The 25,016-nt window shown below is 39.0% G+C and overlaps 2 protein-coding genes across 9 annotated transcripts; both read left to right on the forward strand.

Moving 5' to 3' along the window:
* Window positions 1-919: 919 nt before the first annotated feature.
* On the forward strand, window positions 920-17,189 carry baz1a (bromodomain adjacent to zinc finger domain, 1A). 7 transcript variants are annotated; one of them, XM_079459046.1, is made up of 28 exons: window positions 920-1,044; window positions 1,488-1,630; window positions 3,742-4,020; window positions 5,243-5,389; window positions 5,488-5,586; window positions 5,817-5,904; window positions 6,450-6,584; window positions 6,793-6,853; window positions 6,931-7,085; window positions 7,236-7,331; window positions 7,488-7,626; window positions 7,735-7,881; window positions 7,996-8,091; window positions 8,268-8,492; window positions 8,598-8,763; window positions 8,845-8,949; window positions 9,034-9,125; window positions 9,212-9,748; window positions 12,461-12,609; window positions 12,827-12,969; window positions 13,292-13,440; window positions 13,794-13,874; window positions 14,474-14,721; window positions 14,835-15,034; window positions 15,154-15,485; window positions 15,585-15,760; window positions 15,946-16,033; window positions 16,154-17,185. In XM_079459046.1, the coding sequence occupies exons 2-28, from the start codon at window positions 1,518-1,520 to the stop codon at window positions 16,324-16,326; spliced, it is 4,419 nt and encodes a 1,472-aa protein (XP_079315172.1). In that variant the 5' UTR covers window positions 920-1,044; window positions 1,488-1,517; the 3' UTR covers window positions 16,327-17,185. The 7 variants fall into 7 exon arrangements, with proteins under 7 accessions (XP_079315172.1, XP_079315170.1, XP_079315173.1 ...); XM_079459044.1 differs by lacking the exon at window positions 920-1,044 and adding an exon at window positions 1,056-1,178; XM_079459047.1 differs by lacking the exon at window positions 920-1,044 and adding an exon at window positions 1,056-1,178 and having other exon boundaries at window positions 15,588-15,760.
* Window positions 17,190-17,844: 655 nt separating this feature from the next.
* cfl2 (cofilin 2 (muscle)) lies at window positions 17,845-22,488 on the forward strand. Of its 2 annotated transcripts, none has more exons than XM_079459402.1 (4): window positions 17,845-17,990; window positions 19,584-19,882; window positions 20,221-20,297; window positions 20,432-22,488. In XM_079459402.1, the coding sequence occupies exons 1-4, from the start codon at window positions 17,988-17,990 to the stop codon at window positions 20,542-20,544; spliced, it is 492 nt and encodes a 163-aa protein (XP_079315528.1). In that variant the 5' UTR covers window positions 17,845-17,987; the 3' UTR covers window positions 20,545-22,488. The 2 variants fall into 2 exon arrangements, with proteins under 2 accessions (XP_079315528.1, XP_079315529.1); XM_079459403.1 differs by lacking the exon at window positions 17,845-17,990 and adding an exon at window positions 18,086-18,351 and having other exon boundaries at window positions 20,432-21,350.
* The last annotated feature ends 2,528 nt before the right edge of the window (window positions 22,489-25,016 follow it).

Genomic DNA, 25,016 nt, shown 5'->3' on the forward strand with positions numbered 1-25,016 from the left:
CCAGGTTGCTTTGATAGCGGCCTCCATGTCATCTGCATTGTTGGGTCTGGTGTCTCTCATCTTCCTCGTGACAATACCCCATAGATTTTCTTTACTCCGTCAAGTCCTGCTGGAAAATGAAATCAGCATCTTCATAAAGCTTGTCAGCAGAAGGAAGCATGAAGTGCTGGTAGATGGCTGCGTTGACTGTGGACCTCATAAAACACAGCGGACCAACACCAGCAAATGATCACTGACTATGGAAACTTCCCACTGGACTTCAAGCAACGTGGCTTCTGTGCCTCCCCAATCTCCCTCCAGACCCCGGGACCTTGATTTCCAAATGAAATGCAAAATGTACTTCTAATTTGCATCTGAAAAGAGGACTTTGGTCGACTGTGTTTCATGAAGTCCACAAGCAACGCAGCCATCTACCAGCACTTCATGCTTCCTTCTGCTGACAAGCATTATGGAGATGCTGATTTCATTTTCCAGGACTTGACGGAGTCAAGAGAATCTATGAGGTATTGTCAAGAGGAAGATGAGACAGACCAGACCCAACAATGCATATGACCTGAAGACCGCTATCAAAGCAACCAGGGCTTCCATTACACCCGAGCAATACCATGCATAGAAATTAACATACTTTTCAGAAATCTGACATTTCTGTTTAAAATCCTTTTTTTATTGATTTTATGTAATATTCAAGTTTTCTGAGACACTGAATTTGGGGCTTTCTTTATTTCCATAAGCCATAATCATCAAAATGTCAACTAATAAAGTCTTGAAATATTTCTCTCCATGTGTAATGAATCTATATAATATATGGGTTTCACTTTCTGAATGACAAAATATATTGACCTTTTTCATCATATCCAATTTATTTTCTTTAGATGTACCTGTATACGAATTACGAAATGGATGAATCTTCAGCGGTGAGGAAAATTATAAGCGATATTTCCACCTGCCTCTCACCATTGGGCGCAGAGGCGTGATTGGCAGTCGAACCGCCCAATGCAATGATAGAATTGTCACGGAAGCTCCACCCCGTGGGCTACCCGGTCGGTAAGTGAACTAGAGCGGAATCAGCGGATCAAAACTTGTCGTCAACACGCGTATATCAACGCACGGAGAAGTGGTACACTTCTGTATTCTTCTTTCTTTTTACAGCCGCTTATCTCGTTCACACCATAAAATTGGTAAATATTATCTTTACTCGTCAGTAAACCCGCCTCGTTTGTTATTTAGATACCGACCGTATGCTTTATATTCGGTTTGAATTAAAAAGGAGAAACATGTGGGCAGGATTTTGAACGTCACCCGGGAAGCGCGTGTCATTAACAAAGACTGAAAACTCGTTAGGATTTAAACGTTTTAAAAACCCAACGGCTTTTCTTACGACCACTTTCGACGAATCCGATTCGAAGACGCTGTTGACTTTTAATGGACCCGTGTTAATTGAACGTTTTCTTACTTTGTTTGTCTTTTGTGTTTGTTGATTTCGAAAGTCTCAGGGTGAGAGATAAAGAGAAAGAAAGATGCCGCTTCTTCACAAAAAGCCCTTCGTGAGGCAGAAGCCGCCGGCTGATCTCCGACCAGACGAAGAAGTATTCCTCTGTAAAGTCACGCATGAAATCTTCAGGACCTACGAGTAAGACATTTCATTATAATTCGTATCCATTCGTCCGAACTTCCCCTTTGGTGCCAAACAACAGCATCAGAAACTAAACAGAAGTGACAGCCGGAGACACGAAACTTTACTTTTTACTTAAGTAATACAAACAGCAACCTACATTTCTCTCGTTCCGGTGTTTTAAACCACAATCCCTGACACGATACGCAATGTGTGAAATGGTGATATATTTAGAAACCCTCGAGAGTTTTTTAACCTCTTCCTACACGGGCAGGTGTCAGTTCGGGCCTCTGCTAACAGAGTTGGTTGCTAGTTAGTTAGCTCCGTTTAGCCAACAAAATTCACGATCCAGAAACCAAACTGAGTGAATGAAATCTTAAAAGTGTGTGTATGTGTGTTAAACGTGGTTAAATGATGTCAGATCGCGGGTGGGATGTGCACGGGAAGCCCCGGGTCTAGTGTTTTTGAGGGGGTGCTAGCGGGGATGGGGAAGATCTCATTCACACACGGGATGAAACGTGGTCGCGCTATTGTTAGTATGCGTGTAGCCACTTAGGGGACGAGTTTTAGTGCTTTTGTAATAGTTTTGTTGGTGTCACTCGCCATAGGGTCTGTGGTCATGGGGCCGGTAGTTTATGAGTAAGATTATGATGACCGTGTAGTTTAACTGCTAGGTTAAAACTGATCATTCAAGACTGGTCTCGATGGGTGGCTTTAGTTTATACCCTATGTGAATAACAGGTTAGAAGTTGTTGTGTCTCGTTATTCTAACGTCATCTGTTATTAGGGCTTGGGAAGTAGACGTTGGACCTAGTTGTCATATGGGAATAGAAAGCTGTAGGAAGTAGTTTGACACTGCAAGTCAGTTTTGTACAAATACCACTGAATACTTGAACGTGTCATCGGATGAGACAAATTTGTGTGAATAAAATGTTTGTTTGCTACCAGAGTAGTAGTTTTACTTTTTTGTTATTTGTCATTCGGTCTGGGGAAGTACACTTTATTCTTTGGGATTTGGGGGTTTCTACAGCTGCTTTGAAAAGTGTGTCATGATCCTAATGATGGTTTGTTACGTTATAGATTATGATGACGATGTTGTTTCATCTTGTTTCTGTTCATCCTCTGTCTTATTAATAATAAAAGTCAACCATTGATCTGAACGTAAAAGGTATAGATGTGTGTTAAAAGGCCTTAAATGGTTTAAATCGTTTGCTCGTGTTTGTTTAGTTTGTCTCGAAGCTATGGATAAGAGACATTTCTTTTGGGTTTGATATTGGTTTAAGTGGTCATACTGGATTGGTCTGGAAAATGGCAGATTATCACGGTTTATGGTTAAATGGTCTGAACCGATAACTACTTGAATAAAATGATGTTGCCATCAAACAAGGCAATGACTTTGTGGGAACATAAGGGTGATGTAGAAATGTCATGATGTCAAACTCATCACGTTTATTTGCTTAGATGGGAACATTACAATCTTAATGTTAAAATGCAATTGTCACCCACTGTGTTTTTAACTTATTTATCCACAAGCTTCGCATGGTAGGTGTGTTTGAGTCAATATGTATTGGGTTTAATCTCTACTCATCTCTATGCTGTCCTCAAAGAAAACCTTTTGAACCTTTGCATGAAGATACATTTTCATTTATACGTTTAAAGAAGGTTTCAGGAGCAACGAAATAAACAAAAATTATGTGGCTCAAACTTAACTTCCGGCTGACCTCTGCAAAGAATAAAAAAGTGTTTAGTAGTTTTATTGTTATTTAATACAATTAATAAACAATAACATATTGATCTTAATTAAATATATTGTTATATTCTAACAAACTTATATTCTAACAAACACAGACCAGAAGTTAACTTCGGGGAAGGTTTGTGTGTCCATCCAATAAAACCGGTCATATAGTTTGGCTAACCTGTTCCTCAGTTGTCAGAGCATTTGCGTTAGCAGTGAACAGCTTGTGGGTTCAATGCCGAGAGCACACAGTCAGCACATATACTAATACAATTCATACTTTGAATGAGCTGTAAAGCCCTTTGGATATAAGCATTTGCCCAATGATTAAATGTAACGATAATGTATATTTAAGTTGCTTAGCAGTCAGTTGACACGTTGTGTTGTTTAACAGTGAATTCTTCGAGAGGACCATTCTGTGTAACAGCCTGGTGTGGAGTTGCGCGGTGACAGGGAAGCCTGGCCTAACCTACCAGGAGGCTTTGGAGAGTGAGAGGAAGGCCAGACAAAATCTTCAAAACTTTCCTGCCGAACTCATGGTCCCCCTCCTGCACCTTACTGCACTTACACACCGCGTACGACTGCACGAGATATGTGATGACGTGCACAGCTACGTCAAAGAGCGCTTCTTTCCCGGAGAGATGGTAGATGTTGTTAGTCGCTCTGGTGCCAGGTAAGAAGTCCAATATTGTTGTCACTCATAATTCATCAACATGAATCATGGACAATTCAAAGAATCAGTCAGTCAGAATGTTTATAATACAACAGTAAGCCGTGAGAGGCCATGTGTTGGATTAACCATGGTTTAAATAGTTGTTGACCTAAGTCGAACAGAATTTTAATTAATGACGTGATGGTGCTATAAGACACCAATGGTCAATAAATATAATAATTATTATAAATGTATTGGTCATATTTAAAACTCTGTATCGTGTATTGACCTTCATGTGTTATAGTGACTGTATAGTGCATTTGAACACCAATCCAAATATTAAAATGAAAATATCTGGTGTGCAATTATGAAGAAAAATAATTTTAAGACTCAAAACAAGTTGTTTTTCCCTCCCCTAAAGACAAAAACTCAAACCAACATCTAGATGATTGAAGGTATGAAGCTCTGTTCAAAACGAGCAACAGCCTAACTGAAGAGAAGCATCCAGATGTTCATTGATATGTCCCCACCCTCTGCCTGCCTCCTGTAGACAAAGCCTGTCTTTTAAAGCTCCAAAAGTCCTTGGCAGCCTTCGAATACAGTCCATAATCAAACCTTGAAAACCAAGTGACAATCCAGCACGTCCAAAGATTTTAAAATAGATTTAGTAAGATCTCAACCTCTTTAAAGAAACTACAAGAGCTCTGTCCTGTGCTGTAACAGAGGATCAGAGTAAGCCATCACTAGCTGACCTTGCTATTTTGAGATAAATAAATGGGTGGAGCTTAGAGAGTGCCTCTGATTGGATAGACTGGTACAAGGAGTTGCCGCAGACAACATTGCAGCTAGTGCTGATGCAACGAGACAACAAGGTGCCCGACTGGTAGACAGGGGTGGAGGGGAATAACAATGCTGGGTGGTTCCTTTCTTCTACATGGATGACCCAAGAAATTAGAAAGCAGGACTCAGCCATACACTTAGGTCACACCCAAACTGCCTGGCTGCTTCTATATTGTTGGCCAGAGAATTTATCTCTTTCGAAGATGACGTGTTTTAAAATTATTATTTAAGATTTATTGGTGGATAATTTGTAGGGCTTTATTTAAGTCTGCATATCATTTTGAATTCTGCGCTGGTTTAAAACTTGTGATTCAATATACTAATACTTTGTTCTGAAAGTTAATTTGAAGTTATCCTTTGCCATCAGATGTTCACACTAACACAGGGTTTATATGCTCAACAGACAACACTGTAAGATATTGGAGGTCATACCTCCCCATTCCAATGGCACAGTCAATGGGCACGTCAAACATCATATAGAGGGGGACTCTATCGTCATCAGTGACAGCGATGAAGAGACCAAAGTCACGTCTCCCAAGACACCAAATGCGTCAGTACTCAGAAATGTCTTCAGCTCCCTCAATGAAATGCTTAAGTCTGTTTCTGTGATAATTTAATCTAAATACTGTGTGCTTTTTGCATTGAAAGCAGGAAGAAAGCAATGAGTCCATCTTTGTTTAAATACAAAGTCCAGCCTGTCAACCCTGAGGGTTGTGAGCCTTTATTAGTGAAACCTGCTCTGATTTGGTGAGTTTTTTGGGAGGATATTAATTCATGAACTGTCTTGTTTTTGTTTATATATCAAATCATAACACAAAACTGTACTGGTCAAATTCAGAACATGCCTTTTCCAAATTATGATTAGTAGAGAAATCTAAGGTCCTACTTACAACTGCTTTTTAACAACCATTTTTTCACTTCCTGTTAGTAAAGTTGTGAAAAAGTAAAGTTTCTTTTTCTGCCGTTTCGTCCTACAGTCGCAAGAAAAACGTTTTTAGTCGAGACAGACTAAGGCTGCTTCTTAAACATCACTGTGAACCGATAAACGGGACCATCAGACTCAAGGTAAGTCTTTAGATGTTCAAACTATACACAATGCACTCAACCATGTAGTGTATGAATTTAAGAAGGGTAGTGTTATCCCAAATGGAATACTGAACGTTTTTTAACTACCCGGATGTATATCGTTTTTCCAGACGAGCGCAAATGCGTGTACATTGTATATTTCATGTAGTTTTCAAGTGTTTTGCCCAGCATTACTTTAGTCATCATCAGATTTAAGCGTTTACACACTGCATGAGAGTTTTGCTCGAGCAGCATCTGATGGCCCTGTCTCCCGTCCGCTACGTAAGCGAAACAGCGAATGTTAATATATGAAAGGTCCACAGTTCCACACTTCATATTTCGGTTAAAAAAAGTGCATCATCCGGGTACTCCAAGTGCATTTTTTTTGTTGAGAATTTTCGATGTGAATGCACTATTTATACTACAAAATGGCATAGAATAGTGCATAGTTGCGTGGTTTGGGACATACCCTTTAATTATTCTTGCCCATTTATAATGCTTTGTACCTTTTTATTAATGTGTTGATTTGTTCTTATTATTTCCAGCCATCAACAGTTGCTAAATATAAGTTATCCGAACAGAATCTTTCGCACTTCTTTCCCGACGAGCCCCCAGTGTTTGCCTTCAGTCCACCAGGAAAGGGGAGAGGTCGTCGTCCAAATGATGCCTCTCCAACTGAGGTCTGTGTTTCTGTAGTAGAAGAGCATTAATGTATTGTAATTACAAACATGGCATGCAGTTTGTGTAAATGTTCAGTAAGTGAAATGTTAAAATTGTTCATTCTGATATTGACTTCAGAACACCTTGATTCGGATTTTAATGTTTTGATTGTTGTTCCAAGAATGACTATATGGTGTGTGATGAGTTGTTGTCTTTTTTTTTTTTCAGATGAATTATGTCGAGGAGAAATTAAAACAGATGCAGCAGAAAGAACAGATGATGTCAATGGGTAAGTTTCAGCTCATGCAAAATACTGAGAGTTGGAATATAGAAGTTGTGTAACTATTTTTGGCTTGCTTTAAAAAGAAAAATTCAAGAGAGAAAGAGAAGATCTTATGGAGGCTAAAAAGAGAGAGAAAGAGGACAAGGAGAAGAGGAAAGAGGAGATGAAGAGGATCGTAGAAGAGGAGAAACAGAGAAGAAAAGAAGAGAAAGAACGAATGAAGGTGGAGAAAGATAGGGTAAGTTGCATATCTTGTATTTCAAGTACATCAGTTTTTATTCCCAATTTTTAATGGAATAAATGCAAATCAATTGTATTTTTAGAGGATTTGGTTCATTTATGATTAAGTCTTTATCTTTACGGATATTTTTTATGTAATGCACTTCAGGAACGAGAGAAGCTAAAGGAGGAAAAGAGAAAATATGCAGAGCGACTGAAGTTATGGAGTAAACCTCGAGAGGACATGGAGTGTGATGACCTGAAGGTAAACATACCTCTTGACGTAGACTCTCACATGTGAGTGGAAGGTTAGAATACATAGATTTGATTGAGATCAGTTGGTTTTACTGATCAGCCAGCTATAGGACAAGTCATCCTCCGTAATTAACAAACTGGTCTTTTTGAATGTGCCCACCCTCAGGAGCTCCCAAATCCATTGCCAGTTAGGACACGTCTTCCTCCGGACCTGTTTGGAGATGCTCTGATGGTGCTAGAGTTTCTGCATGCATTTGGAGAGCTGTTTGACCTGAAGGATGAGTTTCCTGATGGCATAACACTTGGTGAGAAAGTGGCTTCCTGTAAATCCATTTCATCATGGGGTATTGTGTAATTTCTACCCAGAGAGCTGAATATCTTTTAAACATATTGCATTTGAATTATGTTGACAGAGGTTCTGGAGGAGGCAGTGGTCGGCTGTAATCCTGAGGGGCCTCTCTGTGAGCTGCTTTTCTTCTTCCTGTCAGCGATATTCCAGGCTCTGGCAGAGGAGCAGGAGGAAGTAGCCAAGGACCAGGTTGCCGAAGCGGACACCAAAGGTAAGAGTGGTTAAGCGTAACATAATGCAATTTTAGGTTGGTTTAGTCTAATTCAATTCATGTTGTTTTTTTGTGAGATACCTCAAGTATCATGTTGTGTGTTATCATTTGCAGATCTTAGTGAGGCTCTGGAGGATGATGCTGACCCCACTCAGTCTGCCATCAGCGCTGTGGCGTCTCTGGCTGCTGCCTGGCCACAGCTCTACCAAGGTTAGATGATGTGCAGTATAATGAGTCTGTGCTGTCTTGATTATGCTGTATGTTTATGTCTTTTCAACGTTTAAGAATGAGCCTTTTCATGAACAATGTAGACTAGACAGTGATTATTTATAACTACAGTAAACACATTATTCAGAGCTTTATGTTCCTTGCTTTCGTCTCTGTAGGTTGTAGCCTAAAGCAATTGGATCTGGACAGTTGTACCCTCTCTGAGATTCTGCGGCTGCACATCCTGGCTTCGGGGGCAGACTGCAGCTCCACTAATGCGAAGTTTCGCTACCAGAAGCAGGGTGGGTTCAGTTCTACAGATGACCCCTGTGTGGAGCTGCGTCTGTCAAACCAGTGCCTGGTCAAAAAACTCTCCAACACTGCAGTCTATGACCTGCTGCCAGGTAAACTGCTTTGTTCATGTATGAGAAAGCAAAAAAGAAACATTTTGAAAGTTTTGAAATGTGAAAAACAGGTCAATAGTGTATTCTGGCACTGGTATATTTTAGGAGAGAAGCTGAAGATCCTTCATGCTCTGTGTGGGAAGCTGCTGACTCTGGTTTCCACCCGAGACTTCATTGAAGACAACGCAGACGATCAAAGAGCTGCCAAACAGGAACTACGAGAGCTCAAAGCCGAGCAGCATCGCAGAGTGAGAGAGGAAGCTGCCGAAAGGTAATGCATTTCATAGATGTGACGTCCTTCGGTGCCTAGCTTGTTTATTGTAAGTTAATTGGTTGAATCTCCCCGTTTCAGGGTTCGGAAAAGAAAAGAGGAGAAGCTGAGGGAACAAGAGCAGAAGTTGAAAGAGAAGCATGAAAAACTCAAAGAGGAAGCAAAGAATGAAGGCCACATGGCAGGGTAAGATTAACCAGTAATCCATCGTCAATCCACTGTTTACAGTTCTGTACACAAGCTTGAATAAGCCTGTATTGTGTTTTGTAGAGAGGAGATGGACACCAGCACAGAGAGTCAGGAGGCTCACACTGAACAACACACAGAGGATGAGGAGGAACATCCAGTCAAATCTAAAAAAGGTATCAGCTCTAAAATGGCCCAGAATAGTTCAATGTCATTAATATCCATTGCTGTTCAAGATTCAATAATGCACACGCTTTCACAGGAAAGAAAACCAACAGCTCTCCAAAAGAGAGGCAGTCTGGTGAGGTGGAAATGAAGGACAGTCTGACCCCAGAGGAGTTACAGCAACAACAGCTCAAAGACAAAGAGCTTCTGGAGCGCATTCATACAGCTATGGCCTGCACCTACATTCTGCCTCTCGGCCGAGACCGCCTGTATCGCCGCTACTGGCTCTTCCCTTCTGCTGGAGCACTATTCGTGGAGGATTACTACTTTGGTTTGACAGAGGATATGCTGGAGCCACGTCCGACTCCTGAACCCAAAATGGAGGAGGCTCTTTCTATTGAGAGCCCAGTTAAGACTGCTGAGGACACAACACCGGTCCACAACACCTCCCCTCCGGTCAACCGTCCCAATCAGTGGTTTTTCTACAGTACGGCTGAGGAGGTGGAGCAGCTCATAGAAGCTCTGAACTCAAGGGGACACAGAGAGAGCACCCTGAAAGAAGCCCTACTGCAGGAGAAAGAACGCATCCTTCAGCGTCTGGATGAGAAAGCTGTTCAGCATTATCATCACTCAGGTACTGTGAGATTTACTCTAGTTTTTAAATGTTCATTAATTTAACTAAATGTAATTTATAGAGATGCACCCATTGGAATTTCTTGGCCGATTGTTGTTTCTGAAATGAAACCTGCAGATTCCAAAAACGATATTTATAAAACCATATTTACTTTTCTTCAATGCACATTTTTTCATATTACATTATTGAACAGTACAATTTCCCTAAATGCAGTTCTTCTCTGCCTAAACCACTCTTACATTAAAAACTCTGTGTCTGAAAAGAAGAATATAAATAATAAAATGTAGCTAAACTTGTAACTTAATTGACCACCTTCTATTTTGTACTCATCTCACAAATGGATAAAATAGTACTTTAACTTTGCTCTGTTTTCTGTTCATGGAGCTTATATTGGTTTATAAAAGATTTTCATCCAAAAAAAGAAATCTGTAGTATTAAAGGGGTCATATGGTGCAAATATGTGTTTTCTGTGTCTTTGGTGTGTTATAAGTTGCCATGCATGTATTAGACACATAAAATTGCAAAGATTAAAGTGTCTGAACAAAACATGCGTTCTATCTAAAAGCGAATGCTCACTCAGACCTGCCTGAAACGCCTCATGTAACCACACCCCACAAATCTACGTCAGTTCGTGGTATGATTCGACTTGGACCGCCCAAAATAGATGCAAGGTGACTGGCCAATCATAGGACACCTTGCTTTTCAGAGCGATGAGCTTTGTAAAACAATCCGCATGTTTCAGAGAGGTTGGGGAAAGAGGAGATACAATCACTCACCGAATGTGGAAAATACCTCTAAAACAAACGATAATATTGGCCTGTTTAAAAGAAGTGGATTGGTTAATTTTAGCTGCAACTTCATTAAAAAGTAAAAACATCTTATGAGTGAATTGTAGGCTACTCTAAAGATTTATATATATTTGCACTATAAATATCATATATACTGCAGGTTGATTTATTCGTTTTTTATATTTTAAAAACAAGTAGAAGTGTAATTTATCTAAGTGAAATTACCATAGTTTTAAAGTAATACTTCACCCAATTTTTATTTTGTCTTGTCATTTACTCACCTTCTAGTAAATGTGTTTTCTGATGAAAACAGAGAAAGATACTTGGAATGATGCTTATAACCAAAGAGTTCTCAACACCCATTGACGACCATAGTAGGAAAAAACAATGGTAGTCAAAAGTGCCCCAGAACGGTTTGCTGTCCTACATTCTTCAAAATGTCTTCTTTTGTGTTCAAAAGGATAAAGTAATGTATCCTACTATGGGATTCAAAGGGTGTTGAGATCTGTTTGGTTACAAGCATGAGACTCGCAGTATGGTGGACCCAGATACAAGGCTTGAAACACAGGCTGCGAGACGCACGTTTCCTTGCGGCTTTGCGTGTACTGACGGCTGTAACTTTATTGCCCACGTTGCTGGCAAAAGAAGATCGGCTTGGACTCAGCAAGACGTGAGACTGACCAGCCGGTCACTGATTACGGTGATCATGCAAAAAGCTGTCAAATTCCGGTCTCTGGGCGGTCAATCGGTCCACCTCTTGTTATTTAGCTCCTAAGTAAGGACAAAAAATTATCTAGATATTTTTGGCAATTTTAACGATAACGATAATTAGACGATATCCATTAAAAATGTGTTTTTAAAAGTCTGAGTTACTTAATGACTGATGATAATAATGGGCACCATGTTGAATGAAAACAGTGCTTATTTATTTTCTTTAACATGTAAGTATTCAAGTAAAAACAATTCAAAGACATATAATACTAATTGAATTAGTGTAAGAACATCGAACTCTGATTAAACATTCAGTTGTACACCTCTGCTGTAATGTAAATTGTACAGCATACAAGCAAGATGAAATTATAATATATGATAGAAGTTGGGGAGGGCAGTTGAGCTGAAATAATTTCGACTTGGCACTTTCCCTACCTTCTGGATCGGCAGCATTTATTTTCCTATAAACTTGGTGATAGCATTTGTAATGTCTTGCCACTGTTGCTTTTCTTATCGTAAGGCACATTTCCGCTAAACGACTCCGCTAAAGTTTGCTGCGTATGTTGTGCAGCAGGTACTTTAGCCGATGTCTGCTTTTCTCGGGCAGCGGAGTCTCTGAACTTTCATACTCTTGGTATTCCTTACTATGGTTGGTCGTCGAGCTGCTTTTTACAGCAACATGTTTCCTACACACTTTGCTGAGTGCCGTCTTTTGCGCAACATCAGTTTTCTCAAAACCGAACCACTTCGATGCAAGTGAGATTGAGCCACGTTTAGCAACTAAGTCATCTGAAGTAGATTGCGAGGCTCTGGGTGTCTGCATGTTGTCTCCTTCTGTCAAATGTTTAGCATAACCACATTCGTTAACCGGTGTTGAACATGCGTGCGGCCATGCGATAACCTGTGAGAGAGATGACGACGTGTATGCGTACAACAGCAATCACGTGACGCCCTGCTGCAGCCTCTGAATGTGTGGAGTTTTAATGCGCGTTTTGGTTAAAATACTCGATAATGAGAATTTGCACATCGTTAATCACAACAATCCCGACATTATCGCCGACGATATATATCGCCCACCCCTACTAGCCACATGCGCTCAAAAACTTTTGTGATTATAATGGTACTTCTATATTAAAATAATGTTACAGATGAACATGGATTGTGTGAGTAATTTAATAAATGTAATGTTATTTTGCATATCAACCTTTGCCAGAGACCAAAAGCAGTAATATCAAATCAAAGGCTGGCCCACCTTCCTCAGACAGCACTGTACCTGCTGAGCGCTTCATGGAGAATCGCCTTAGAGATCTGCTACTGGATATTGAAGACCGCATCTATCAGGGAACTCTGGGAACAATTAAAGTATGTCGATTGACACTAATTTTGTATATGTAGCAAATAACAACTTGATGATCTGACCTTTTCTGGAGTTTGTAAGATCACTGTGAATTAGACATATTTACAGAATATCATTGGTCATGTTTCATCATTTTTATGTTCATTGATTTGGTTGGTTGGGTTGAGCTGGAATGCAGTGATTTATAATATACATTTTTTTTTCTTCCCGGTCTATGAGCAGGTGGCTGACAGAAGTTCATGGAGGGCAGCACTTGAAAATGGGAACTATGATCTACTGAGCCCTGAATCCAAAGAGAACCAGACAATAAACAGAGAAGAGGAGCCGATGGAGATTGATGAGAACAACTCCAGAGTCAAAGACAGGTCAGTTTCTCTTTGATCATTTTAATGTGTGATGAAGCAGCATTGTAAGTTCGACATTACATTGAAAACTGTGTTTACTTGTTTATATGCTAGATTTACAGAAACCGCTTATTGCTGTGGAAGTAAAATCCACCTGATTAAGCTGATTAGAGCTGTGAAATTTGGTTTTATGAGTAGGGCTGTCACGATTATGAAATTTGACTGACGATTGTCTGTTTTAAGACTTTGACATTGAGGTCTTAAATATGACCAGTGTGTAGTTTTATCACGGTGCCCTGTTTCCTTGTGATTATCGCAACTAATTGGTGTTTCTATAATTCAGGCTTCAAGAATTAAAGGCAGAAAGTCAGAATGTCACGTCCACTAGTGTAAGCACACCTCAGCCCGTCAACAACACCGTCCGCTTCCTGGCACAAGCCCTGGCTCAGATAGAGCAGGGTATAGAGCGCAAGTTTCTCAAAGCTCCACTCGGTAAGCCGGCACATTGTTTACTGCTACAGCTTTTATTAAAACTGAGTGGCTTTTTTATAATTTTGTTTGGATGGATGGTATAGTCTTTAAATGACGGCCTGCCTTTTTATTGATATTTTCCCTGTTCATTTTTTTCTCCACATTTAAAAGTAATCTGATGTAAACTATGAATATAATTTAAACAACCAGCTCAGAGACCAACTTTGATTGGAAGTAAAAATCTGAGGAATGTCATACAAGACTCCTAGGCGATTTACTACACAACCTGTAAATTAATAAAAAAAACGGCACAGTACATTATTTCTAGTCATTATGTCTATTTATATTTATAAATATTTTCTGTTTTTAATAAGGTGATGAAGATTCCAAAAAGGATCAAAAGGTGAAGAAAAAGGACAAAAAGAAAGATGACGACCAGTCTAGTGAGAAAGACGGTAAGATTAGATATATTCCAAGTCGGGATACAAGACGGTTTGTTTTAATTATGTGCCACAACTGAACGTGTGTATTAAGGAATAATTGACGACAGCCCGTTCATTTATTCGAAAGTTAATACACACCCGAGGTGGTAATGCGTGTCATGGTCGTAACACCCCGGGTGTGCATTAACTTCCGAATACTTGTCAATTATACCACGGTTACCACACAACGGAACATTTCGGCGTTTGTCATGTTATCTATCACCTTAAAAATGCTCTTGATGGTATGACTACATTCTTGCGCACATCTCATTTACATCAATGCATGTACACTCTATATATCTCATTTCAAGTGTCCATCAGGATTTTTTTTTCTGTATAGTTATTTTATTTAAATGCAGGGTGTTGTGTGCGGTAATGGCCAGTAGGCTACACTATAACCTTTCTGTTGTTTAAACTTGTAAAAGTGATATGGAACGATAATGCGGTCAGCAGACATTAAACAAAGTTACTGAAAGTTAATGCATACCCATGGAACGTTTGTCAACCAATCAGATTGAAGCATTGAACCATCCCGTTGCTGGAACTAAATCTGTTTACTTGTGCATTCTCAGATGGAAGCGAGAGTGGGCGGCAAGTGAAAACCGTGCAGGAGCGCTGGCGCGAGTCTCTGCTGGCCTGCTCCAGTCTGTCACAGGTTTTTCTGCATCTCTCCACTCTGGAGCGCAGCGTCGTCTGGGCCAAATCTATACTAAATGCCCGCTGCAAGGTGTGTCGCAGGAAAGGAGACGCTGAGAACATGCTCTTATGTGACGCCTGTGACAGAGGCCATCACATTTTCTGTGTTCGCCCAAAACTGAAGGTAAGCTTTTAGTAGTTTTATAATTTAGTATTTTTGGATAACAAAATAATTTAGGTTTACAAGTCTGTTACATGTCTGCTCTAACATATGAAGGAAAATAATCGTGATTACAGGCTGTTCCTACTGAAGACTGGTTCTGCCCAGAATGCCGTCCCAAACAGCGCTCTCACAGAATCAACTCCCGCCAGCGTTCCTCCATCGACTTGGAAGAAGAAATGGAGGAACAGGAGGAGTCTGAGGTAGAGGAGGAGTCTGATGAGGAAGAGGAGGAGGACTCTGAGGAGGAACAGTCGGAAGAGGAGGAAAAAGAAAGGTTCAAAGAATGATTTTTTTTTTCTTAATTTTTATTTGATTTAACGTAGAGAGAAATTATAGGTTCCTTGAAAGTAAAGACCATCTTTTTTATCTGTCCTTTTATCCTTGCCTCCTCAGTGTTTCTAAGAAGGTTGCCATCAAACTTTCTCTCCAGAGCACCAAAGAAGGTCGTTCAAATAGCAAATCAAAGCAAGCTGAATCGGGTCATTCCACACCTCGCTCTCAGCAGAGCACACCCAAACAAAGCCAGTCTGCTAATAAAGGAGGCTCTAAAAACTCAGGGAAGAAAGCCACCCCTGTGTCTAACGGCAAACCCCCGGCAAGGGCAGGCAGCCGCTCCAGTGCTCGTCTTAGTCTTGAGGTGCTCAATAATCGAACAACACCCAAATCCAGCAGCCAGTCAAGCCCTGCTGCACAGAATACAGAGTCCAGAAAGAGATCCGTTACTGGTAAGAATAATAGAAAAGTTCTAGTTTCATCTCAACAGTTGTAGCTTTTATCTCAAGTTCACATTTCGTTTCGTTCTTTTTATGTTGCCATTTCTCCAGCAGAGGTCTCCCCAAAAGCCAAGATCGTCTTGGCTCCAACCACTACTTCATCCAACCGTCGAAGCTCGGGTAGAAACTTGGGTGTCCACGAGCTTTCGGCCTGTGAGCTGCTCACTGTGGATTTGGTCAGACATGAGGACAGCTGGCCCTTCAAAAAACTGGTCTCCAGAACTCAGGTAGTACATGTAGGAGATGAGAAAAGTCCCAGTCATGTTTTAATAACATTATCCCAATTTGGAAGTAGCATTTTTGGAGCGTTTAAGTCCGCTATACTGTTAAACGTTAAAAGCCCAACTATCTTTTTTTTTTTCTCACACTGAGGTTTATGGTTTATAATGCTTAAAATGTGTCTGTCTTGCAGGTGCCTGATTACTATGACATCATCAAGAAGCCCATAGCCTTGAGTACAATCAGGGAAAAAGTCAACAACTGTGAATACCAAAGTGCTGGTTAGTTCATTTTTATTTTGAGGAATGAAGATACACATCTCAAACACAAAAACTAAAAGATCAGAAGAGTTGAGGAACATTAGCCAGTGCTTAATTTTTTCTGTATTTTTAATGTTGCAGCGGAATATATCGCAGATGTGGAGCTGATGTTTTCCAACTGTTTGGAATACAATCCACGTAGCACCAATGAGGCAAAGGCCGGTCTTCGGCTCCAGAGCTTCTTCCACTCCGAGCTTCAGAGGCTCAGTTTGGCGGACCGTGTGACCCCTCCACAGAAGCGGGCACGCATGTAAACAAAAGTTCCACACAAGCTCACCAACTGGCTGAGACTGAAGGCCAGTTCATAATCCAATGTCTAATTACGTTGTTCCATGGCATTTGTGGAATGTTCATGGGCATTCCAGTGTGGTGAGAGACAATAAAAATTGCTACCTACCCCTTGTTCGCAGGAAAATGAACTTTTAAAGTGCGGAGCGCAAACGAAATGTCACTCTCACGGACATCAAGTGCCATTTATTCTTCAGGCAGCCATGAGTTTAAATCAGCTGTTATGAAGTCACATGTCAATCCCTTACTAGTTGAATTCATAATTTGTTTTCTTTCTAGGGTGCTGGAGGATAAAGCTGTGCTGTGAAAAAGTATTTGCACTGTTTTTTCTGTTAAGTCCTTTTTTTATTCAAAGTTAACTCAGGACTAAAAAAGCATTGTGTGTTTTTGTCTGTAATCTCAAAAAGGTGCATTTTGTAGACTACTGTTTTGTTTAGATTTTTACAGACTTGAGTCTCTGTTATAATTATAAATCAAGTCTTGCAGCTCAAAGGAACAAATAGAACTTCTGTTGTTTAGTTGTGAATATTTGTAAAGAGAAACGCGTTGTTTTTCAGTCAGGTCCCTATAGCTTGCTTAAACACTACATAGGAACCAAAAGCATCCCCTATTTTGTTGTATTTCCTTTTCACTTACTGGTTATTTATTTAGATTTGGGTCTAATTTGCTTGCTTTATTTATAAAATAGTTTTATAGATTGTTTGGTTTCAAAAAGCCAAAACTGGATTCAATATGTTTGTTTCCCCCACTTTCAGGTCTTAAGATCCATTTTACCTGCTGTGTAAATTAATTTCTGTATGTACAATAAATTTTGTTTATATTTGGCTTGGATGGTTGTTTTTCTTGCAGATTCTCGGTTAAGTATGGGTTAGGTTTTACACTTGTGTGTATTACCGTGCTCCGTGAATCTCTGAAGTTTAGCATTTTGGAACATTTACCAATTAAAATGAAAAATGTCCATAAAGATTTCAGTTTTGTGTTAAAAATTGTTTTTCATCAATTAACAAACTAAATGCATTGTGTAACCAGGAATATTAATAATAGGAAATGTAAAATGAATCATTCTTTTGTATGAATCAGAAACCGGTCTGAATGTGTCTTCTAAAAGCCCGTAATTAATAATCAAAAGCGAAAATGTTGTTTCAAGTGCTTCAGCAGTTTGTGAATTAAAGTGTGTAATATATGAAGAGTCTGGCATTTCTAAGAATTTTAAAGAATTGTGTTTTTTATTATGTAGTAATATCTTTGTGTTTCTTTATTCTTTATTGTGTAGCTATTATGTCTTAAATCAAACCAACCAACTGCAGTTTGATTGATATTAATTGAAATGCACAGTTCAAAACATGTTTTCTGAGTTATCTCTTCTTACTTTATATATTTAATTCTGTCCTTTGAAATATAAGTATTATGCATATTAATCAAATTATCTCGTTCTGTCCTTTTCATTGTCAACTATCCCATACTGAAGCACAGACACTGAATGACAGTGCTCGAGCAGACATTAACTGCGGCTGCGCACTGCTCTCTCTCTCTCTCTCTCTCTCTCTCTCTCGGCTCTTCACAATCCCACATTGAAGTACCAAGAAAAGAATCGTACATTGATTCATCGCATCAAGCGTCGGACAGCATGGTAAGCACATGCCTTTTGTTACGTGCGCAATAATGATTTCTTAATTCATAAGCAGTAAGATTTATGAACTTATTCCCGTCAAACTTTTGCTCTGTGACTGTCACGTTGTTCAGCTCGAGCGGGTAATGCGGCGGTAATGCGGGATCCGTGATTGTATGCGCATGGTGGATGAATATAACGTGATACCCGGCTATACGTTGGCTTTGGCGTTATTTGCAACACTTATATTTAAGGATAGATCTATAGATCGGGCCTATAGCCCGAGGCGGCCATGTTAAGCTAATTTTAGCAAGTGCTTTATAACGGTAATCACTTTCCTCACCAACTTTAACGCACGGCCGCCGGAGAATATAGTGTCATGGTAAAGGGACCGTACGGATTCACACTTACGCGTCTATTAACATCAGTTTGATTGTTTTTATAGGTCCAGTGTATATTGGGGAGCGAGTTAGATTATTGTTTATGATTTAAAAGGATTTAATGTTGAGAGAGAGAGAGAGAGAGAGAGATCTCTACACCAGCTGCTACGAGTGCGCCTCTGCGCATGCGCATCGACCGTCTCCAAGCTGCAGTACAATCCCATTCCCATACTAGTACTTATTCTATGGATTACTTTTAATACGTGTTAGTAGTAGTAACTATTTATAGCGGTAGCTTTTGCTTGAATAATGCGTGATATTGATGCTAATGATCTTTTTTAATACTTTGGTATGATATTATATTAAATGCAAAATATGTATTTATTCTTAATAATGCTGGATGAATACCAAACCCAGATTTGTATGTTTTCTAGGGTAATGTAAATCATTTGATTGGGTAATGGTATGTTCGTATTTTCCCCAACCTAAACAACCAAGCATTTTAGACTTAAACTTAGTTTGTTACTAGTATAGAAAAATATATAATGTTTTAGGCACAACTCCTTTTCACTGTTTACCATTAGATTGAATCTAAACACCAGTATCATTATCTCCTGAAAAGTTATTTAAGAAACTGGAATAGGAAAGAGTAATAATTGAAATGTGTAGTAATAGAACATAATAAATATACTCCATTTTGTCATATTTAGTAGTATAGGCTACATACTATCTAAGTAGTATCGTGTCGTAAATACCTATACGACTAAAATAGTAGCTGTAAGAGAAAAGCATTCAGCTCGATATAACAATAATTGATTCTGATTTAGTAAAGGAACGAAAGCTTTGAAAGACTGTCAAGACACAAGGGCTTCTTTGAGTTGTCGTGGTTTTGACAGTCAATGATTATTGATTATGAATCTAAATGTCTGTAAAACAACAGGAGGGGCTTTCATAGTTGATCCGAGGCCTTGACACCCCGCTATGACTTGTGCTTTGCGGTCCATTTATGAACCCGAGTGAGAGATTTGAACTGTAGTGACAAACCAGCTGGCTATGCACAGCACGCACATGAGTCAGGATTTGTGAGCTGGATCACTCAAAGCCAAAGATGTGCTCTAATATAACCTGCTGAATTCATACTGTTTTTGTTTATTGTATTATGATGATGGTGTTTATTTAATCCACGCGTCTATCAAATGCATACATTTTAATCTCAATATCATCCCTGCCACAGGCATCTGGTGTCACGGTCAATGATGAAGTCATCAGAGTCTTTAATGACATGAAAGTACGGAAGTCCTCGACCTCAGACGAGGTGAAGAAGCGCAAAAAGGCGGTGCTGTTCTGTCTCAGCGAAGACAAGAAGAAGATCATCGTGGAGGAGGGCAAGCAGATCCTAGTTGGAGACTCTGTCGATGACCCCTACGCCTGCTTTGTGAAGCTTCTACCTCCCAATGATTGCAGATACTGCTTATATGATGCCACCTATGAGACTAAAGAGTCCAAGAAAGAAGACTTGGTATTTGTATTTTGGTGCGTAGCATTTAACATATATTTTCAGTGTTTTCAGTTTACTTTCGTTTTTTTTGTTTAGTTTTAAGTGTTAATATTTTTGAAGCTTTAATATTTGTATTTATAAACTTCACAAATTATTTTGTAGCTATGTAAACAGATGTCCAATATTTAACTTTCACTATTATTTAATTTAAGTAAGAGCTGCAATCCGTAACTTCTTTGGTTACAAAGAAAGAAAAATTTGCTGTTCATTTTTGTTAACCGAAATAATTTTGCTGTCTGGACACATCTGTGGCACCATGCTTGGTTTTTTAATTATTTTTTATTCTTTCTGCTGGGTTTTCTAAACATTTTAGGGCTCCTGAAGGTGCGCCATTAAAAAGCAAGATGATATATGCAAGCTCAAAAGACGCTATTAAGAAGAAGTTTACAGGTGAGACACTTTTTGCCTAACAATAGGCATCTTATGCATGAAATGTCTTGTTCTGGTTCGGATACACAACTCGCCAGAAGAAACACAATAGGGCCTTTTTATATTATGATAATCGATTTGATTTTTTCTTTTAGGCATCAAGCATGAATGGCAGGTTAATGGTTTAGATGACATTCAGGACCGCTCAACCCTGGCAGAAAAGTTGGGAGGAAGCGTGGTCGTATCGCTGGAGGGCAGACCATTGTAAACTGAACAGCCATGTGCCATCTGGATTCCACGCTTTCATCTTAGCAGCAGTCTCATTTGAACCTGAAGGAAATAGTCCTAGTTTGTTTTTATTCCCTTTTTTTCATTGTTTGTTATTCCACATTAGGAGATGTCAAATGCAAAAAAAATCTACCAGTACATCGCCAGCTTACTTTTTCACTTCCTGGTAGTTTTTTTGTGCATCCCCAAAGAATGTTCTCTCTGCGTGTTTTGCCAAATGACACTTGCAGCTCGGATGATCTCATATTAACAGTGCTACGACAGCACAAACTCAGTTTATTTCTTTATGATGATCTATTTATGGAGATAGTCTCTTATACTGTATACAGGATGAGAATATACTGCTTGTTAATGCCTCTCAAAATGTATTAACCAGTAACAAGCACTTTACAAGTTGCAAGAAAAACTATTTATTTGAACTCTTCTACCTAATCTGGCTCCTTTGACATGGCAAACGCATTAAATCTATTCAGATAAAAAGCACTTTTCAGTTTTACACTACCAATTGAAGGAGGACTTGGAAATTTCTGTGTCTGTCAATCGAAATAGAGGTTTCCACAGTTTTCATTCCTGCTATGCACATGGAGATCAACCTTTCCATCGCAGCATTTGTTTCAAGTGCATTCAGAAGGTTCACTGCGGTATGCGAAGGCCAAGCTGCTTGGAATTTTTTAACACTACAAGTGAATAAATATTATCTGTAAAGATGGCAATATTTGCAGCCTGAAGTGAAATGTTGTTTTTGAGATCAAGGAAGTTGCCACTTTGAATAAAATCGTGTGGCGTAATTCTTGGTAGCTTTTTTTTGGCTCAGTTCAATCTGTTCATCTGTGTTTTACCACACAAAGATATAATACTTCTGGCTTTAACTGAAAGTATTGTTCAGTGTAAGTTTTATTCAAATTTTAAGCCAAATACAACATCTATCCAACCTGCCCAGCCACATCTTTAAGGGATGGTTACCCCAAAATTCTGCACAGGTGTATCTTGAAGATTTAAAGGGAAAGTTCAACCAAAAATAAAAATCAGTTCATCATTAATTCAGCCTTGTGTCATGTAAAACCTGTAAATGACTCTTGTGGAACACAAACCAAAAATATCATGTGTCCACACAATACGGGGGTCAGCGTTGTTTGGTTCCCATCATTCTTCAAAATATAAAGAAAGCCATACAGGTTTGAAATGACATGAGAGCGAGTAAATGATGGAAGAATTTTCATTGTTATGTATTGAAATGTTTAAGAAAGTGTAAATGAACAGCCTCCGGTCTTTCCTCACTTCTCAAGCTGAGCAGTTTCTATGAGCATGCTCTTGCAGAAGATCTGGGCCTCGGGCCAGGGGCTGCTTTTCCCTTTGGAGAATTTGATCCGCAGGCAGGGAGCAATCCTCCACTGCTTACCGCTATTTATGGCCAGCGTGCTTTTGTGTCTTGTCATCGTTGTCCACAAATGGCGAAACTGAACATGCCTCCAAAGAGCTACGAGAGAAACACGGGCAGGCGGCACAAAGAGCGTTTTCATAAAGCTCTCTGTCGCAGCGAAAAATCTGATCCGAGGGCCTGATCTCAGAAATCATAATGTGTTAAAAAATCCAATCCTTAAAATCCCTTTCTTTAAAGCTTTCAGAGAACGACATCTCTTGGTTTCAACTGTTAGGAAGATGATCACACTGTTGTCTCATTTTGGGAAATTTCTAGTTGAACTAGTTGTTGTGCACGTATGGACACATTGTAGGACTGGATGGGGTGGCGGACCTCAGTAGCGGTCAGCTGGCCGCAGTCCACACTGATAACCATATACATTAACAGCAATATAATGCTTCTCTCCCTCTCTTAATACAATTTAGCAGTGTTGTAATATAACATATTTTTTGGAGTATCTGTACATGAGTCTTTATATTTCAAACATGACTTTTACTCCACTACATTTCCAAAATGTGTACTTTTACTCATAGACTCGTATACTTTTTACGCATGGAAACAGAACTGAAATAGACAAGTGCTGAACCAATCATTGGTTAAAGCGCAATGTGCAAATGCAAAAAGGTGCTCTCCAAGTCAACACAAGTTTTTAATGTGCAAGATTATCAAATGACTTGGTTGTTACCGTAAGGGAAATGCAAGGAAAGAAAGAATTAAGGGCCGGACAGATTTGCTGATTTTGTTCCAAGTTGTTCTCTTAGAGGGATAATATTGGGGGTTGGAAGTAAAGTTTTATAAAGTGAAGTTATAAAGATGTGGTTTCTGAACTAGTATTTTGATAGTTTGACAAAATTTTAACTACTGAGCTTGAGACAGAGCTTTTTGTATTTATGTTTTTTGAGACCCATTTTTTATCTTTATGCTAAAAAAACATTTTTATTAACAACATTTGCTTCAACTTTATTTTAAATACTTAAGTAGATGTCATATGAAAAGTACTTTTAAGGACAATTTTTATCTGACACTTTAAGACTTTTCCTCAAGTCATATTCTAAAAGGTTACTTTCACTTCTGCCAAAGTCATTTTCAGGCAAAATATTAGCACTTTTACTCATGTATTTCTTTTAGGTACTTCATACATCACTGCAATTAAGTGATAGATTAGATTAGATTAGATTCAAATTATTTGTCATTACACATATACAAATACAGTGCAAAGTACCAGAAGTGCAAATAGCAAGTGCAATATTAGGCAAATACTATACAGGTGGCATCCACTATGAAAATATTTTACAGTAGGTATGTTTTTTGAAAATATGACAGTAGGTATGTACTATGAACAATATATACAGATGGCTATATGAACATTAATGTACAGGTGGCTATGAACAGATAATAATTTAGACTAAACAATAGTGCAAGTGACTTAAGTGTGCATAGTACATGTTAATAAACGTAAATAATTACATAATGCACTAATGCATTGAAAGCTAAAAGAAGTCGATATCTACAGTAATCACTCTCAAATGGGATTATGAAGCATATCACCAGACAAACTGATTCATACACCATGTTTCTTACCAACTATTTTAAATGGAATTAGGTGTATTAAAATGCATCATTTGTCTGGGCTTTTACATGTCGCTGCACAAATCAAAGTCCCTTTCATGTAAGCCCCGAATCTCAGCACGCTTAAAGTGACCTCTCCCTGCTCTCCAACAGGTCCCGTGCTCTGAATGGGTGTGTGCAGTGCGCACTGCAGTAGTGATAGCTGCCTGTACAAAGCATGAGAACGTAATAAAAAATTCCTATAAAAACTCAATTTGCACAGCACTTCCAGCTGAAACAGAATGTCTGTGAGTTTAAGGGACGAAGGAAGTTAAACAGAGAGTAGACGCAAACCTGTGTCATTTCAAATACTGCTTAAAAGGAAATACAAATATTAAACCTAAATTAAAAACCCAAATTTTTTTAATTGCTTGGGAGAAATAAAAATAGAAACAAATGAGGTAAAGAGGTATAAAATTAATGTAGGTTGTAGAGATAAAATAATCTGGATTTGGTACATGCGAAGAGAAATGTTTCAGTACTGAGATCTTCAATATTATTCTTCGAATTGCAGATTTGACAAATCTAAGATCAAACACCGATGGAGACATTTGTGAGGTTTCTGGGTCTTTTCTCAGGAGAACTAAGCAGGAGACGCAGAAGGAAGGTTTTCATTTGCTCTCCATCTATGTCATTGATGTCAAGGAGAATCATCAAGATATTAAAGAGATCTCCTTTCTTTATTTATCATAGGGTGCTGCTGTTTCTGATGTTGTCTAGATGCGTTATAAATGCTCTGTGTCATCGATAACATTAACATTCAGGCATTTGGCAGACGCTTTTATCCAAAGCGATTTACATAGTATTATCTTATCTGGAATCCCCTGGGATCCAACCCACAGCCTTGCGTTGTGGACACAATGCTCTTACCACTGAGCTACAGAAAAGTAAACAAACACAAATAAACAAATGTTCAGCTTTATTAAATCATCGGACATTTGTAAATTGTTTTGCACAGAGTTTGTTGTGTCTGTGGCAGTGAAACATGAGTCGAGAGAACACGAATGCGTTGCTTATTGCAGTGTCACAAGATTTAACTTCAAGACAAAGTTACTCAATATGTTATTATGAACTCTTTCAACTCTGACGTTGATGCCTGAATTATTTTGAGATAACCCGAGGTTGTATTTTTATGCCACATAAACATAAAGATATATTTATGTTATATGGTTCATTTTCTGGAGGATTAGGATTTACACATGAGCTTTGGTTGATTATTGTTATAAGTTTATGAGTAACCAAAACTATAACATTCCCAAAGCGTACAGCACGGATAACTAATCTGTTACCTGAAGTCCCGTGTTAGGCAGAAGTTATTACAAACTGTTAGATTCTATGTACATGAAATGCTTTATCATTAGTTTATGTCAGTAGTAGCAGAAGAACATCATCACCCCACCAGCAGGTGAAGATAAGAGGTGGTG

Source organism: Barbatula barbatula (assembly GCF_947034865.1).
Source record: "Barbatula barbatula genome assembly, chromosome: 6".
NCBI lineage: Eukaryota > Metazoa > Chordata > Actinopteri > Cypriniformes > Nemacheilidae > Barbatula > Barbatula barbatula.